At 42.3% G+C, this 16,566-nt stretch overlaps 1 protein-coding gene across 1 annotated transcript in view; it reads right to left on the bottom strand.

Moving 5' to 3' along the window:
• The window catches only part of Mgat4a (alpha-1,3-mannosyl-glycoprotein 4-beta-N-acetylglucosaminyltransferase A), a 110,811-nt gene that overhangs the window by 46,360 nt on the left and 47,885 nt on the right, over positions 1-16,566 (bottom strand). Inside the window, exon 5 of the mRNA XM_063229901.1 lies at positions 5,009-5,142. Within this exon, the coding sequence (XP_063085971.1) occupies positions 5,009-5,142 (134 nt within the window). The remainder of the gene's footprint in view (positions 1-5,008; positions 5,143-16,566) is intronic.

Below are 16,566 nucleotides of genomic sequence, written 5' to 3'. Positions count from 1 at the left end.
TGAGTGTCAGAACGATATGCTCTGAGCAGGACACGAACAGGAGAGGCGGGGGCCAATGGTTCTGTGGCAAGAAATTTGGGCCAGAGCCTGGGGTCTGGAAAGTTCCGACAATGTTCCAGAAGATGATGATGACATGACTGTATCTGAACAAATGTAGATTTCTGTATATGAATACACATGGATGTGAAACAATACAACGGCTTGAAAATAAGCCCTATTGATCTTTTGGAGCAAAACATAATATAAGATCCAGTCTTATTTTTCAAGGAAATGTGCTACACATGAAGAGTGCCATTAAATACATATCACAGCCTGTGGAGAAGTGAAGTCCTGGGAGCAGAAGATAACAGAGAAGGGAGACCCTTCCACTGCCCATGCCACACACAGACCACATGCAGACCATGTGATCACATTAACTAACCAAAAACTAAATGCACAGTTAAGGAGTTTTTCCAAATGCTGATAAAATACACAACAGAAGATAAAAATGAAAACTAAGCATGCCAGTGTAATTTGATTGGCTCCATCTAGCTGTTTGACTTCTATATTCATTTATAAATGTACCTATTTTGTAAATGTCAGCCTATCATAGGCAGGATACACTTATGCCCCGTTAAACTGATTCTAGTCAATAAAGAAGGCGTGGCAAAGGTCTCAGCCATTCTTACTGCAAAGCTTAAAGCAGAATGTGCACAGTGGGGTAAAAACTGAAGCAGGTAGTATTCCAGCATCCTGGGAGGCTGAGGCAGGAGGATGGCAAGTTATGAGTTCAGCCTGGCCAACTCAGAGACTTAGTGAGACCCTGTCTTAAAAAAAAATAAAATAAAAAGGGCTAGGTTTTTGGTTTTTTGTTGTTGTTGTTGTTTGGTTTTTTTATTTTGGGGGGGGGGTGGTGGTACCAGGAATCAAACTTGCAACCTTGCACTTGCCAGGCAGGCACTGTGCCACTGAACTATATACTTGGCTCTGGCCCAGTGTAGCTCAGTGTGACAGCCTCAATTCAACCCTTAGTATCGTCAAAGAAATAAAACAAAGATATTGTGTTCAGCAGTCTTCCCGGCTATTACAAGCACTATCTGCTTACTGTGGTTCAGGGCATACTGAGCCTGAAACCCACTTCAAAAACTCATTTTGTCTCGTTCTAAGCCACGGGGAACAGCATCTAGCCATATGCTCCTGCATCTATTCCATCAACTATTCAGTTTGGTGGTAGTTATGTAGAATTCAGGCATTTTTGAAAAACACCTGAATCAGGATCAGAGATGGACTCTGGCAGAATAGTCAAGAGAAATGATTTACCAAATGATGACAGAGGATGGCAGGAGGATTCTACAGCTTCTAGTTTTGCCAAGGATCCAGGCAAAGAAGGTGTGGAACAAAGGCTGGCCCCAGCCCAGGATGGCCAAGTGTGAAGGGCCACAGCTGGTCAACCCTCCCCGGATGCCTCTGCACCAGCCCTGCAGCTCCAGGGTCACCACTGCCACTTGGGTCTGAGCCAAGTACTGTCCACAATGCTGGCTTCCTTCCTATACCCTGCCACTCTGGGAAAGTACCTGTCAGTTCTAGTAAGCTGCCCGTTCATTCTTTTGGATTTTCTGTGCTCTCTGAAAATAATGTAGCCTCATTCCAAAGACCAGATGAGAATATGCAGGTGACTGAGACCAGCACACATGCCTGAGCTGGTAAAGCAAATATCCAGCATTTTTAGTTTCCAGAGCAAGAAAGGGGCACTTTATGCCACTAAGAGACAAGGATTCCCCAAATATAAGAATGTGGCAGGAAAAACATGTTTTGCTAAAATCAAGAGTATACTCTAGGGAAATATTTTGCAAAAAAGGATCATAAATGATAAATATAAGAAATATATATGAGCATAAAACACATAAAATGTGACATACAGGCAACAAAGGATCATCAGAATATAAAAACTATAATTAAACCCTAAGTAAAAAATAAACACAGGAACCATATAATCTGAGTACCACATGTAGAGGCATCCAGGACCCCTCGGGGCAGCTAGAACTGATTGTACTCAACCCTTGTGAGATTCAGAGCAGAATCAGTGAACTTTCAAATAATGCAAGGAGCCTACTGCTTAAAACTTTGCATGTTCTAAAAGTGTCTCATCGTATGCCCAGGGGGCCCGCAATGGTGAAATGGCCAGAGAGGAACAAAGAACAAAAGTATAGCTAATAATTACTTTACTGTCTCTCCTCGCCTCCCAGAGGGGCATCTGATAGTTCTTCCCTTTTAAGAAAAAAAAAAAAAAAATACAAAGAACAGAAAGTGACCTAAGGAAAAACAGGATGATAAATAACCCTTGGCTGTCCATGCAGATTCCCCACCTGCTTCTCATCCTTTGTGTTTTCATGTCTCATGTTGAAATGGACCAGAGATAATGCATGCCCTTATCAAAACTCCCAACTTATTTGAAAATGTTTGCCTGGGTTAAATTTCAAACTGGAGGCAGGGGATGCCTTCAGGCAAAGTGACGAGCTGGAACTTGAAGGATGAAAACAAAGAGGAAAGGAAGAGATAAAGCTGCAGATTCTGGAAGGACAAACAGAACTGAGGACACACAAGATCCGCACACTGCTTGGGAGCAGAGGGCCGCAGCCAGGTCCACAGCAGGCAGGAGCCCCGGAAGAGACGCTGTTTGGGGAGGTCAGACTCCCCCAAGTGATGGAGAGATTAAGGGCTTCCCTTTAATCACCCAAATGTCACTATCCAGTAAGCGGGTTGGAACGAGGGCTCAGGAACGACCTGGGGATCTGACCTGGAAACCATCCCACATGTAGGTCAAGAGCAAAGCCACAGAACTGGCGCTTGGTACTGGTGTCAAGGGGACCCCAAGTTACCCGAACCCTGAGGAGAGAAACACCAGCAAGGTAGAATCAAACAAAGCGAGGAGTAGTTTTCCACTGCCAAGCACAAGTCATCAAACACCTTCATCATTCTGTTCAAGACACATGCTCGTGATTGCAATGTTACATGGATGCACAGGAAAATGCTGCCTAAGGGTCCCACAGGGACAGGGGTACTGCTGTCACCTGTGTGACATTTTCAGCTCACACCTCTCCACGTGGGATGTCACCGGGCCTCCTAGTAACAACGCTGCGGTCAAAAGGAGTGATGACATCATTCTTGTCATAAAGATGAAGAAACAGGGGCTCCAGGGGCAGCAAGAGACACAGCCCAGCCCCAAACACAGGTTCCCCAACTCCCAGCCTGACGCTGCTGCATCTTGGTGGCCCCATGCACAGCTGAGGCAAAGAGCCTCAAACGTGAGCATGTGCTGTTCTGTGCTTTCCAAATACATACAAATGGTTCTCTGGTTTTCTGTAGCTTGAATGCTCTTCTCTGATGTTTAATATATTCTTGTGGTAAGTAAGCTCTAATTTTACAAAACTGCATTCAACAAAATAACATCACTTCATAATCTCTACTCTCAAGGTACCTGCCATCAATAGTCTGTAGCATACCCTGATACTCCATTTTCCATATATATTTTTTATGAATATATGGTAAGAGCTACATAAATACGTGTCTCTATTTGAATATATTTCTCTATGACTTGCAAATGTTTCCACTGGATCAGTTTTTGGAAGCAGAATGGTGAGTCACAGTGTATACTGTAAATTTGAGAACCCACTGCCAAGTAACTTTCCAAAGAAGGTGCACCCATTCCTATTGGTCTATGATCTATGACTGGCAAATGTGATTACTTAGAATATAAAAATTCTATGAAAGACAAAATGCACAAGTTTATATAAGTAATCAACTGAGATACTTTGGTTAATTCTCCTCATATATGAAAATTTCTTGCAAATCAAAATACAAAACTTAAAACAATGAACAAAGGTAATAAAAGTAATTGCAAATACAGTCAAAAAAGCAACATTTAACTCCACACAACAAAGTCAAAATTAAAAGCAAAGCATTATTTTTCATCCATCAAGCTGATTAAAATTTTTGAAAGAACAGAGAAACAAGTTCTTTGGAAGAGAAATGATTCAACTTCTGCAGGTCATCTTGGCCATGAATATTTTAACAATTACAAACTGAGCCAGAATACAAGTACATGATAACTTATTTATGGAAACACTGAAATGCACTGTTGCTAACTGTAGGAACTCAGAAGCAGCCTGTCAATAAAAAAATTTTTAAATTATGTTTAAACCGTACAGTGGAGCATTTCATGGGCATAAAATATTTGATCATTTTTTGTGTTCAGGACATTAATATACACACAGAATAATCTATTCATACATATGCATACAAGTCACAGGAAAACTATCTTAAAATACAAAGTATTATGGTACCAAACATAAATTCTAATTCTCTCTGCATGCAGGAATGACAGGTAGGTTTATGTGATTGTTTTTGAACAGTATGCATGTATTCAGGAAAACATTAAGACCATTACCATTTGAAAAGAGATGACAACTCTGAAAAAATAAGAATCAGAGGGCCAGAACTAGATCATGTCCTAAATATCTTCCCATCCTGAAATTAAATATGACAATAAAGGAAATGCTGTAAGGGAGTTGTTTCCTATGAATTAAGCAAAAGATCTTTCTGAGAGATTAAAATACAAGAAATGTCTTTTTGATGGTTACTTCCTGGGAGGACAGGAAGGGGTAGAGAGAAAAAAGAGAAGACAAAATTCTAGTCCAGGTGAAATCTTTTTTAGGTTTCAGGACTCCCAAAGCATGAACTTCAGTGCAAATCTCCAAACTTAGGCCTCAGAGCTAGAAGTGGGGATTCATTCTTGAAGATCTAAGTGTACAATATTATCCTATTGACAAAAAAATTACCACTTCTGGTCTGTAAATGCAGAATGGAAGTTAAGGTAAACACAGCACATTGGATTCACAGTAAACCATCAAACAGTACTTCTTACCTAACCTTTACTTACATTTTTAAGTGCTCATAAAAGCATACCCAAATATTTAATTACGGCTTCAACTCTTTGCTTATGTATTAATCAAAAAAGTTAAATAATTACCTCTCCTATGAAGACTACTATAACACAGTCCAACTTCTCTTCAGGATACAGATTATCAATAAGGGAATGAAGCGTTTCTATGAGGTAAGATTTAACTTCTCTCTTCACTGTGGGAATTCCCATTACTATTGAAACTGAAACAAAATAACATAGTAATTATATAAAAATAGGTTACAGGACAATCAGAAAAACACTGCTACTTTAAAACTATCACACCTTCTTCAACTGATGGGAACATTTGACGGGTTCTATTTCAAGTTTAGAAAGAAAATAATCAAAGAATATAAAAAGCATACCCAAAATACTGTTTTTTTCACATGGCTTACCTAGTGAAAGTATGTAATGTCAGGAGACAGGTAAAAATAAAAAAGATTAAACTTCATGCTAAAAGTGAGAGCTATCAATAGCAAATTCGATTATACAACAAAACTTAAGACATAAACATATCCAAAAACTAATGTCTTACACATCAACGCCAGGATATGACACCCTGAGAAAGGCGCGGCATCACTTCTGAGGTTTCCATGCCCAAAAATGCATAACCTCGACTTAGCCAGGAAGAAACATCAGACAATCCAAAGTGGGGGGCCGTCCATCAAATAACCAGCCAGTGCCACTCAAGGGTCAAGGTCACGAAGACAAAGGATAAAGAAACTGTTCCGGGTTACGAAAGCCCAAGGAAAAGGGACAATGAAATAAGGAATTCTGAGCTAGATCCTGAAGCAGAAAAATGATGGCAAAAATGGCCAAGTGTGAAGAAGAGCTTGGGTTACTTAACATCCTCACGTCTCTAGGTTTTGGTCGCTGTTCTATGGTGGCATGAACACTTGGGGACTCCTTGAGAGCATGAGCAAACTTTATATATTACCGGCCTAATATTACCATCATTTGTTCTGAGTGCAAATCTGCTCCTACATGATCAGTATATTGGGGGAATTTTACATCTGCTCATGTAAAGTGCCTTCTCTTAAAACTGACAGTATTTCAAAATGAGTTTTTAAAAACTTAACCTAAAGTCTTAGTACTCTATGTGCTATACGTCGATAGAGAAGTATTTTTCAAATGTTAAAAATAATTTAAATCTTAATTATGGAACAATTTATTGGGGATGCTATAAAAGAATTCATCGAATTCGAAAGCTGGAAGGAACTTCAAAGATCACAGATCAATTAATCCACTATCATGATTTTGCAGTCAGGAATACTAAGGTAGTAAGGAATACTGAGGTTGCGGGAGCTTCCTGGAAGGTTCTAGGCCATGTCCGCTCTTTCCTTTTAGAAAGACGGGGTTATCAGTGACTCAAAAAGGAACCTGCTCTATTGGTTCTGCACAGGTATGCACATCTATTAAACACGAGGTTCTGCTCTGGGTTTTGGACATGTAGTGGCGAGTAATATAAATCAGACCCCTGCAATCAGACCCCTGTAGAAGTGGGGGCATGATCGACAGTCAATCACAGAGGACAATGTGCACTATACAAATTTAAGTGAGGTCATATGAGACGGAGCCAGGAAATGGATAGCGAGTAGCTCTACAGACTGGTCTTGGAAGGGCTCTCTGATACCAATGGAGGTGGTAATGAATGCTGAGAAAGAGCCCAGGAAGAACATTCTAGAAGAGGAAACAGCAGAGCCCTGAGGGCATAATGCTCTTGACATAATCAACAAATTGCAGAAAGGGAATATATTCAAAGCAGAATAAGCCTAGATCCAGATAATCAGTCAGGGATTCAGTTGCTTATCACAAACTTCAGTTTGAATTCTGAGTACAAGAGAAAGGATGCAGGCAGGGGAGGGACATCTGATTCCTAATTTTAAGAACTATCAAATTTCATAGAAAGTCAAAGCATGGTTTCAAGAGGAGCAACATTTTTGGGAAGATGGGTTAGGAAGTTACAGCACTAATTACAGGAAATGGGGGTTTAAAGTAGAGGTCGGGAGAGGTGGAGATGAAGAATGGGCTTGGGATTGGAGACACCGCCCCATCCCCATGGGCTGCACTGGGGAGAGGAAAGCTAGGGGAGAGGTCCCGGACAACTCAGGCAGGAAAGGAGGTGTCTCCTACTCACAGCAACACATCCAAGGGGGACAGGGCGCCAAATCTGGATTTCTATTTTGACAGTGTTACCTTGTGATGCTAAAAGGGGATGAGTTACTCTGGAAGCAGATTTCCAGATACTTTAATCTACCTCAGAATTTAAGTTTGGAATGTTTCAGGCTGGAGATGTACTCAGAGGGAAAGGCTCCCCCACATTTATGAGGTCCTAGGTTCCACCTCCAACATCACACACACACACACACACACACACACACACACACACACACACACACTCTTCAGAATACAGCTGAAAAGTAGAGTAAGTACTGTATGCAGCTTTGCTAGGCTATGCTAACTCATATGAAGTTCAGAGACATCATTTAAAGAAAAAGCAAACCACACTTCCAGAGCGTGCAAACAAACTGGTCTACAATAATTATGCAAATTTTCTATGCTCTGCCACACTCTTGGGATGTTTCATTTCTCCATCTTGTTTTTGTTTAGATGGCATTTTTAAAAACTATTCTTTTCTCAAACACACTTTTGTTTTGATGCTGAAATTTAAATTCTTTAGTTCAAACCAAAGACTCCAAAAGACACTCAAAAAGACTCCAAAATCACTGAAAATGAAAGTAAGAATTTTGACCAAACTTACAGAATTAGAGTAATTATGCTTGTGGTATTCACAAAATGACCACGAAATAGGTACTCTTCTCTGCCTTCCGAGCTCATGGCAAAACTGCACTGCTTGGTCCCCTTCTGGCAGGGAAGAGTGGGACATAAACATGACTAGTGAGGACAGCCCATGTGTGGCCACGTGAGACCTCTGGGTGGGCGCTTCTGTGTGCAGCCTGACACCCTCCGGCTGTGCATTCTCCTTGGCAGGGAAGCCCATTACCCTCACTATGGCGACTGCTCTGTTAGCCTGGATCCCTGAGCGATTGGTGAGGAGGAAGGAGGAAAACCCCTGGCCTGCGAAGGGCTCCTAGGCAAAACCATAAGTATTTATTATGTAAACTACTGAGATTTGGGGTTGTTAATTTATCACAGCATAACCCAGGCTGTTCTTGTGTGGTTAAAAAAAAAATCTTCTGTGAGCTACAATCTAAGAAATATTTGCACCCTAAGGGATTGGGTTTCAAGAGAAATACAAGGTGTGATCGAAAAACACAGTGAGTGCTTTAAAAATTGTTTTATTACAATTTATTTTTATTACAGTAAAACTTGCATTGCCATTAATCCTAAAATACTCTGCTTCAAACACCCTTACCCCTCATTCTCACCACTTTCTGAAGCAGTCCTGAAAGGCCTCTTTCTTGCCTGGAGCTGTGCTATTTGCAGCTGTCTGTCTGGATGTCCTAGGTCAATTCGAAACCTTTCCCTTTCATGGTCCTTTGATTTTGGGGGAAGAACAAGCACGATACAGATCCAGCACTATGGACGAGGACACATTCTGTTTTTATGAGCCTGACTTTCCACTGGATGCCCCCCGGCAACAGCATTCCCATATTTACCACACCCTGCACAGACCCCGAGGAAAGAGGATTCCAGAACTGCTTCGGAAAACGGCAAAAATGATGGGATAGGGTGTCTGAAATAGGAGTATTTTGAGAGATGTTCATGCCAATGTGGTTTTTGCTCTAATCACTAATTAAATATTCTCTCTATATTTTAATCATACCTTCCGTGTCAGCAGAGTGAAGAATATGACTGTTTTATAGAGAAGGAAGAAACCAAACAGAAACAGAACCAAAGGGTTGGCTATTTCGTTTCATCTGTTTCAACTGTTGATATTTCCAGCTCAAGTTAACTGACTGTATGTAATATTTACTATATACCAGATATCTGAAATTAAATCACAGGACTGATAAGGCCCCCTTGTTTATGTGTTTATGATTTGACAAATAGCTACTGTTGCTATTTCTGTTTTCTTTCACTTTCCTAGGGTGTTTTCAAATTCTAGTACATATTTCCTTTAAAATTGAGAAAAATTTAGGAAAAACCTTGATTTGATGCTCTTAATCTTTAATTAGTCTACCTTCAATTTTCATTAAATTATGCTCCTTTTTAAATATTAGGTGATAGTCAAAATGTTTTTAACTTCTCATATTCACTTACGACTTGACTTTAGTCATCTACTCCTCATTCTTTTCCTTACATTCCAAGATAATATTCAGATTTTCCTTCCTTGATGCCCCTTCCCTGTCTCCATCTTCCCTGGCTTCATCTTTCTCTTTTGCTGGAAATTAACTTCTGGGGAACTTTTGAGGCTCAATCCCGCGTCTCAGGTGACTCCACTTACACACGTCTTCAATAACCACTCATCCATGAACAATGACCCGAAAAACTAAATCTAACTCAGATCTCATCTTGGAGTCCCAGATCTTAACATGCAGTGAGTTGATATCTTCACTGCCACGTGTCAAGATGGCCTAGAAACTTACCATATCCAAATATCACGTATGATCTTCTCTTGCAAACCAATGCAGTAAAATGCCTGTCACCCACCTGCCCACTATGCATTCAGGTAGGCCATCCAGAGACTTAGGACTTTTCCTCTACCACTCTTTCAACCCCAGCCCAAAAATCCACTCAGCCTGGGAGGTCCTCTTCTCAATGTCTGCAAATATTCCCAACAACTCCTGAGTCCATCTTTCTTCCATCTCCTCCATCTATTCCAAATTCATCCTCTCTGAATGACCACTGAAACAAACAGCCTCTTATCGGACGTTCTGCATCTCCCCTTCTGCACATACCTTCCACCAGTCTTCCTATTGCAGGAATTGTGACCACTGCAAAGTGCACATCTCATCAAGTCGTCCTTGTAAATTCTGCTGAAAACCCCTCAGGGGCTTCCTACAGTTCTTAAGACACAAACCAAAACCCTACAACTGCTTGGCCTTGACTCACCTTTCCAGCCTCATCTTGCTCCTTGCTTTCCTCATCTACATGTCACTTCACCAGAGAAGTGACATGTAGAGAAATTCTTATCCGACTTCTGGCAGGATTCAGAGAAACCAGAGGGTCCCAGTTACCAGGGTAGATGTTTAGATCTTGGACCAGGAGATCAGTGTCACACAGGCTCATATGATGGTAGACATCATCATAGCATACAAAACAATTCCCACATTTGCCTGGAGTGAAGCCTGGGTTAGGTTATGGAGGTGCAGTTAGCTGACACATTCTGGGCGTCTCCATATCCCAGGAAGCATGTGGTGTTTCCCATTATCTGGGCCAGAGATGCTTAGAGTCAAACCAGCAAGGACTGAGTAACATTGAACCTGGATGCAACTGGAATCAGCCCCAAAGCCTAATATGACAGGGCTGTAATCAGCACACAGAGCCAGCAGTCTTTGCCTGAGATGGGATCGCCCTGCTGGAGGACTGCACGAGTCTCCTAAACCAGTTTTAACAGGTCTGGAGCAATCGAGATAGGGCTTTTGGTGTGTGAGAGCCTACAGCTGGTGAAAACCTTGGAAGTGGGGACCCATATAGTAGGGATTAAAAACCTGCTGGATATGCAACAGCATTACCAGATCCTTGCCTGTGCTGCCCATTCAGATGGCCAGCGGCGGTCTGAGGCCCAGATGCTGTCCTCTGGGTTACATGTATGATATTGAACAGGATTACAGGTACCTTCTGTGTAATTTGAGAGAATCAGACACTGGGTGAGGGGAGGCCCCCCCATTGTAGGAGGAAGTTTTCTATATGTTTGTATACCATAGTTTGTTTTGTTTTGTTTTTCAGGCCATTATATATTGGCATATTTACAACAGCCACAGTATCAGTTGCATAAGTTACTATAGATATCATTACCACCTGTGTTGGTGCAAGGTGACTCTGATTAACCACGGCAAACAGACTTATTGTTGGTTTGATAAGCTGGTTCCCCACCCAGTCCATCACAACCTGTGTAGTAATTATTAATCCTTTTGTTGGAGGCAGGTATTAAAGTATAACATCACAGTAGACTAGTGGAGGCCCCATTTAGTGTGGCTGAGGAGATCTTATTTGTCCCCCACCGGCTGGACTTGGAAGTCCCAATATGCTCCCCTTTCAGCGGGGGTGAAATGGGCACTCCCAACATACACATTCAAGGGACAGGGATGGCAGCCACGCTTCATACAGCTTAGGGTACTCAGTCCAAAAATCACAAGATAGAAAAGAACAAAGGTAACCTTTTCTGGGACTCCTCAATCTTTGGGTACACAGTTCAAAGTCTAACAGCAAATACCAAGACTAATGGGAGGAAAAAGACTAGAAGAGTAACAGTACACCAGGGCCACGGGTATTCCAGTGTACAATGTCCACTCAATCTTCAGTCTGTGTTGACTTGTCAGCTTCCAGGGTGATGATGGCAGAGCTTTCAATGTATTGTCTCTTCAGGGTGGTCTCCAAGGAGGCCGACTTGTCAGGGTCGGCCTTCCAACAACTGTCAGGATGGGCTCTCTTGATCCTGGAGTGATGAATCCAGGGGTGGATCTCTGTCACTTTTATTGCAGTGGGAGTGGTCAAAATAATTACATAGGGGCCCTTTTTTAAACTTAAATTCAGACCATGTCATCTGGGTTGTGGGTACTGGTCAGTAGGTACGGGTAATCTCTCTGCTATATGTTTATTTATCTGAGAGAAAGCTTCCCCTAGATGAATAAGCTGGTCTTGCAAAGAGATATTTTCCAATTGACACAGGACTCCCTGGAGAACTTTTATTAAAGATGGGGGTCTTCCAAACAGGAGTTCAAAAGAGGTGTATTTAGTGGCTTCTGGTGATGTCCTAATCTTCAGGACAGCCTTGGGTAGCAAATCCATTCATGGTGCCCAAGTCTCTTGGTAGTATTTAGTCAGTATTGTCTTTAGGGTTCGGTTTGGTTTACTTTGTCAACACTTTGGGACCTATGAGCAGTGTGGAGATTCCATTCAGTTTTTAGTCATTTGGCCAGCTTCTGGGCCATTTCTGTTACAAATGATGGTCCCTTGTTATTGTGTATAGTCAGGGGCAATTCATATCTAGGAATATTTTTAAATATCTTGCATACTTTATTGGCCTTTTCAGTCTTAGTGGGGAATGTCTCTGGCCATCCAGGGGAAGTACAGATAAGAACCAATACGCACTTGTATCCTTGACATGGCTTAATTCCAGTAAAGTCCATTTGGAGGTCCTCGAACAGAGAGAGCCCCATATGTTGAGTTTCAGGTGGTGGGCATGGGCCTGTGGGCCAGTCTTTGCATAAGTCTGGCACCTCTTGTTGACAGCTTCATGGATCGATGTCAACTTAGGGATAATATGGCTCAGAAGCTGGGCTGCCTGCGGCAATCTTTCCTCTAGGGGTGATGTCATGGTGATGTTTTACTCCAGTGTAAGCCAACTTCTTTGGAACAAACATTTGGTCATCCAGCAAGGCCAGACACTGTTTAGGCCTTGTGCCCATTTTATTTCCTTCTGAGTCTAAGGAAGAGGTCTTTGTTGGAGGTTGAGAACAGTGTCTGGTGTATTCTATTCTGGGCTCCTAGATCTTGAACCAAATCATTATCTCCTCTCAGCCTCTGTGGCCATCTTGGCAGTATCTGTCTTTTCTGATTTTTAAGGGTGATGAGGTTTCACACCTTTTGATATCTTTTGCAGTAGAAGATGGCCACTTTTTGGGGTTTCTACCCAGCAGCCACAAGTTGTGGGATTTTACCTTTATTTTTAATTTGATTTTTCTTCAATTGTCAGAAGGCCATGCTCCTTGTATAGCATCCCATGAACATGATTTGTGGCAAAGGCCTATCTGGAATCTGTACCTATTTACCTTTTTATCTTTTGCCCAGTTGAGAGCTTGTATGAGTGCCCAGAGTTATACTTGCTGAGCAGATCGATTTTGGAGAAGAGGTCCTGTTAGAAGCGCTTCTCTGACGGTGACACCTATATAGCCAGTCCTCTGTTGCCCTCAACAGGCTACTTCACCCACAAACAGGGTGTACTCAGCATCTATTAAAGGCTCAATGTGAAGATCAGGCCGATTTGCAAATAGCTCATCTCTCAACCTAAGGCAGTCACGGCCTGGCTGCCCAAGCTCTGTGGGCAAACAGGTGGCTGGGTTCAGAGCTTAAACCCATTGGAAAGTCAGGCAGGGTTTTCTGTCCCTGGTACTGGATGACGTGGCTATTCAGAGCCAGCGGTGTCCCCCACTGTTGAGAAGCTCAAGAACAGTGTGTGGCACCTGGTCAGGTTCTGTCCCAAAGTCAGTCCGTCTGTCTCCTCAACCAAAAAGGTAGTTAACACCTGCAGCCAGGGAGCCACCCTTTTGACACTGAGTCTAGAGTCTCAGACAGGTAAAGCCACCATTTGAGTTAGGATTCCTGAAGTAACATGCTGTCTTTCACCAACGAGCAGGTTGAAAGTGTGGGTCACACCTGGGATTCGTAAGACCGGAACTGAGGCTAAAGCCCTTTTGATCTGTTTGAAGGCAGTGGTTTCTTTTAAATCCAATTAATTACTTTTCTCTCTGTTGTGGACTTTTTAACCTATCGGAGAGTGGCCCTGCCTTTTCAGTGAACCCAGATATTCCTATTTTATAAAATCGGACCTCTCCAAGGAATTCCCCATAAGTTCCCTTTTGCAACTGGACCACAGAACAGAACAGATGTCTTTTTCTCTGGATGTAAACTTTGATGTCTCTGTTTTAAATCAAATCCTAAATATCTGACTGTTTACAGATTTGAGCTTTAACTTCATCAAATCAATAAGCAACTATATACACATATTTAAAGACATAATTTTATAAGCTTTCTCAATGTACATAAGCTTTTTCCTTTTTTTTTTGGCTTTTTATCTCATTAGCAGGACAAAGGTATAGTTCTTACAGTTTTCTTAATTTTGTTAATGTACGACAAACCCTTTTACAACACTCTTGGCTGTAGCCACTTGAATTTTAAAATGTCCCTTTTTTTAAAATAGTAAACTTGACTGACCCCCAAAAGACCTCTGAGTAAGCCTGAATTACTGTTTTGATTTTAAAACAGAGCACAGAGCAAGCTAACCCTATAATAGTCATTAAGAGTTTGCAGTGCACAAGACATGTTTTATGTACAAAATTCAGTAAAATTTGCAATTTTATGAAACTTCTTTTGGCCTGAAAGGACATTAACTACAGACTGGAGCTGTCCCAGCTTCCAGACATTTGCCAGCAGTGCTAGGCTCTTGAAGCTGAGTAAGAGCTGATCTTGAGGCTTTTGAAGCCAAGGAAGACCTTGGGCCTGTCTCATTTTGTATTCTCTTTGAAAAGATGACCCCTGTTTTGTCTAATCTCTAATCTCAGCAAGCACAGTTGAGCCTTGTAAGTCTCTTGGCCTTGTAGTTTGGCCACTGGATGAGCTGGCTGCTCAGGCCTTCTTTAATTAGCCTGCCTGTGGTGCCCCACCTGTGCATCCCGGTGCATTCAAGTTAAGTAGCTTTTTGTCTTTGTTCATAACAGCACAGATCATTTTTACATCAAGAGTAAGTGGACCTCCCAGGTGGGCAGGCGTGGCATCTGAAGATGAGATGAGTGTAGGTGATGAGTGGCCAGAATAAGTTCTGGTGAGTTAGACAGGCAAGAGGTGGTAATGTTCTCTGACCAGGACAGGGTGGTAAGGGCAGCCAGACAGCAGAAGGCTCCACTGGGGGGACCTTGGTAACAGGACACAGGCAATGACTAACTGGACTCTCCAGAGCTGGGGGTGGAGAGGCAAGCTGGCATGATATCAGGTGGACACACAGAGGGCTAGCAACAGAAGGACTGGTGGCTGGAACCTGCCCAACTGGCTGGGAGTACAGCCAGAAGCAGAAGGGGGAAGACTGGCTGATATGGTGATACATTTGCCAAGGCAGACTCCTCAGGAAGAATAATGGCCTTTGTTCAGGCAGTTCAGCTTAATAAGAGAGCCTATTTGATTTCATTTTAACTTTATTATCAGCGGAAAAAGTCTTTACTTTTTAGAGAATTTTTAAAGATATATTCCAGAATTATAAGCTTTGACTAATTAGATCTCATCCTATTTCTCTGCAGTATATGTAATGTGCCACAGAACAGAATTATAAGCTTTGACTAATTAGATCTCATCCTGTTTCTCTGCAGTATATGTAATGTGCCACAGAACAGAGGCACAACACAGAAATGCTTTAAACTCCCCCAGTGGGGAGATTTTACTGTGGAACACAGACGGAACGACCTATTGTATATGATGTCCAATCCAAACATTCACACAATCATTCAGCAGGCACTCAGAGGTTAATACATTCCCATCCCCAAATCCTGGGGTGAAGTCTAACTGAATCTGAAACAGAAGCTGACTATTCTGACTAACAGGCTACTAGCACAGGCTTCGAGGTTGATCAAGGCCTCACTTCACCCGTAAAGGGGATGGAACTAACAAGCTAAAACTGACAGGCTAACAGAGGGACATCCTCAGGGCTGTCCAGCCTTATCTGAGGGCCTGACCTGCATTTCGTATCCTCTTAGGATATGCTGTTACACAAGGGCTCCCACTCTTGGACCACTAAGGAGATGCTAAGAAAAGGACCAGAGGGCATGTCTTCTTGGCTGCAGTTTAGAGGGTGAGTTCCTGTCATAGTCAGCAGGCCTCTACTACTAGTGGCCCAAATGGTTCAGTACAGTGTCTTCCTAGCCAATACACCAGGAAATGTGGAAAAAACAGGACCAAATCAGATGGAAGACACAGAGGCACTAAAGAGATGGAAGGCAACTCTTTATTATGCTAGCAGGCTGGGGAAAGCTGAGCTCTAAATCACCAGCCCCATCTTAGCGTTAAACAGACATTTATAATTTTTAAGCAGGAACTACAAAAGGCTGAGAGTGGGGTTTTTTGTAATTGGTTACACAGGCTGGGTCATCTGTTGTCAGGCAGACTAGTTCTGGGCTCAAGGGGGCTTCTTAAGGTCAGGGACTTGGGTGAGCAGGAAGAATCGATCATTGTCTTTTAACTGAGCCGGTCTGTCCTTGAAGCAAGTTAGCACAATAAGATGTACTAGTTGAGTTATGTCTATCTTACAAGTTGCAATTGGCATTGGAATCTTAAGACTGCCTGAGTCTTAAATGAGCCAGGGCTGCCTTTCCTGCTCTTAATATACCATCAGGTTTTAAGTTTTAAAATTTCCTTTACAACTTCAAGGGGTGTCTTGAAATAGGAAGACTGATCAGAATTATCTCGCGCACTCACTGTAACCACAGGGGCTGAGGAGTAGAGGGCAAAGGGCCCAGGTGAGAGAAACAAGGAGGTAACCACAGAAGTGAAGGGGTCACAGTCCAAGAGTGACTGGGAGACTCTACACTTGGAAGAGGAAGGAAAGGCCCCCAAACAACGCAGGCAGCCTGTAGAAGCTGGAATGGACAAAGGAATGGATTCACTCTGGAGCTTCTGAGAGGAGCACACCCCTGATGACACCTCCGTTTTAGGGCTTCCTTTCTCCAAAATTGTAAGATAACAAATTTATGTTATTTTACTCCATGGAGTTCCTCGTCATTTGTTGCAGCAGGAAT

This window comes from Cavia porcellus, unplaced genomic scaffold, assembly GCF_034190915.1.
Source record: "Cavia porcellus strain 051 isolate PalLab524CR breed Dunkin Hartley unplaced genomic scaffold, mCavPor4.1 scaffold_18, whole genome shotgun sequence".
Classification (NCBI taxonomy): Eukaryota; Metazoa; Chordata; class Mammalia; order Rodentia; family Caviidae; genus Cavia; species Cavia porcellus.
The sequence above is the reverse complement of the archived record's forward strand: the minus strand, read 5'-3'. Positions and strand labels throughout refer to the sequence as shown.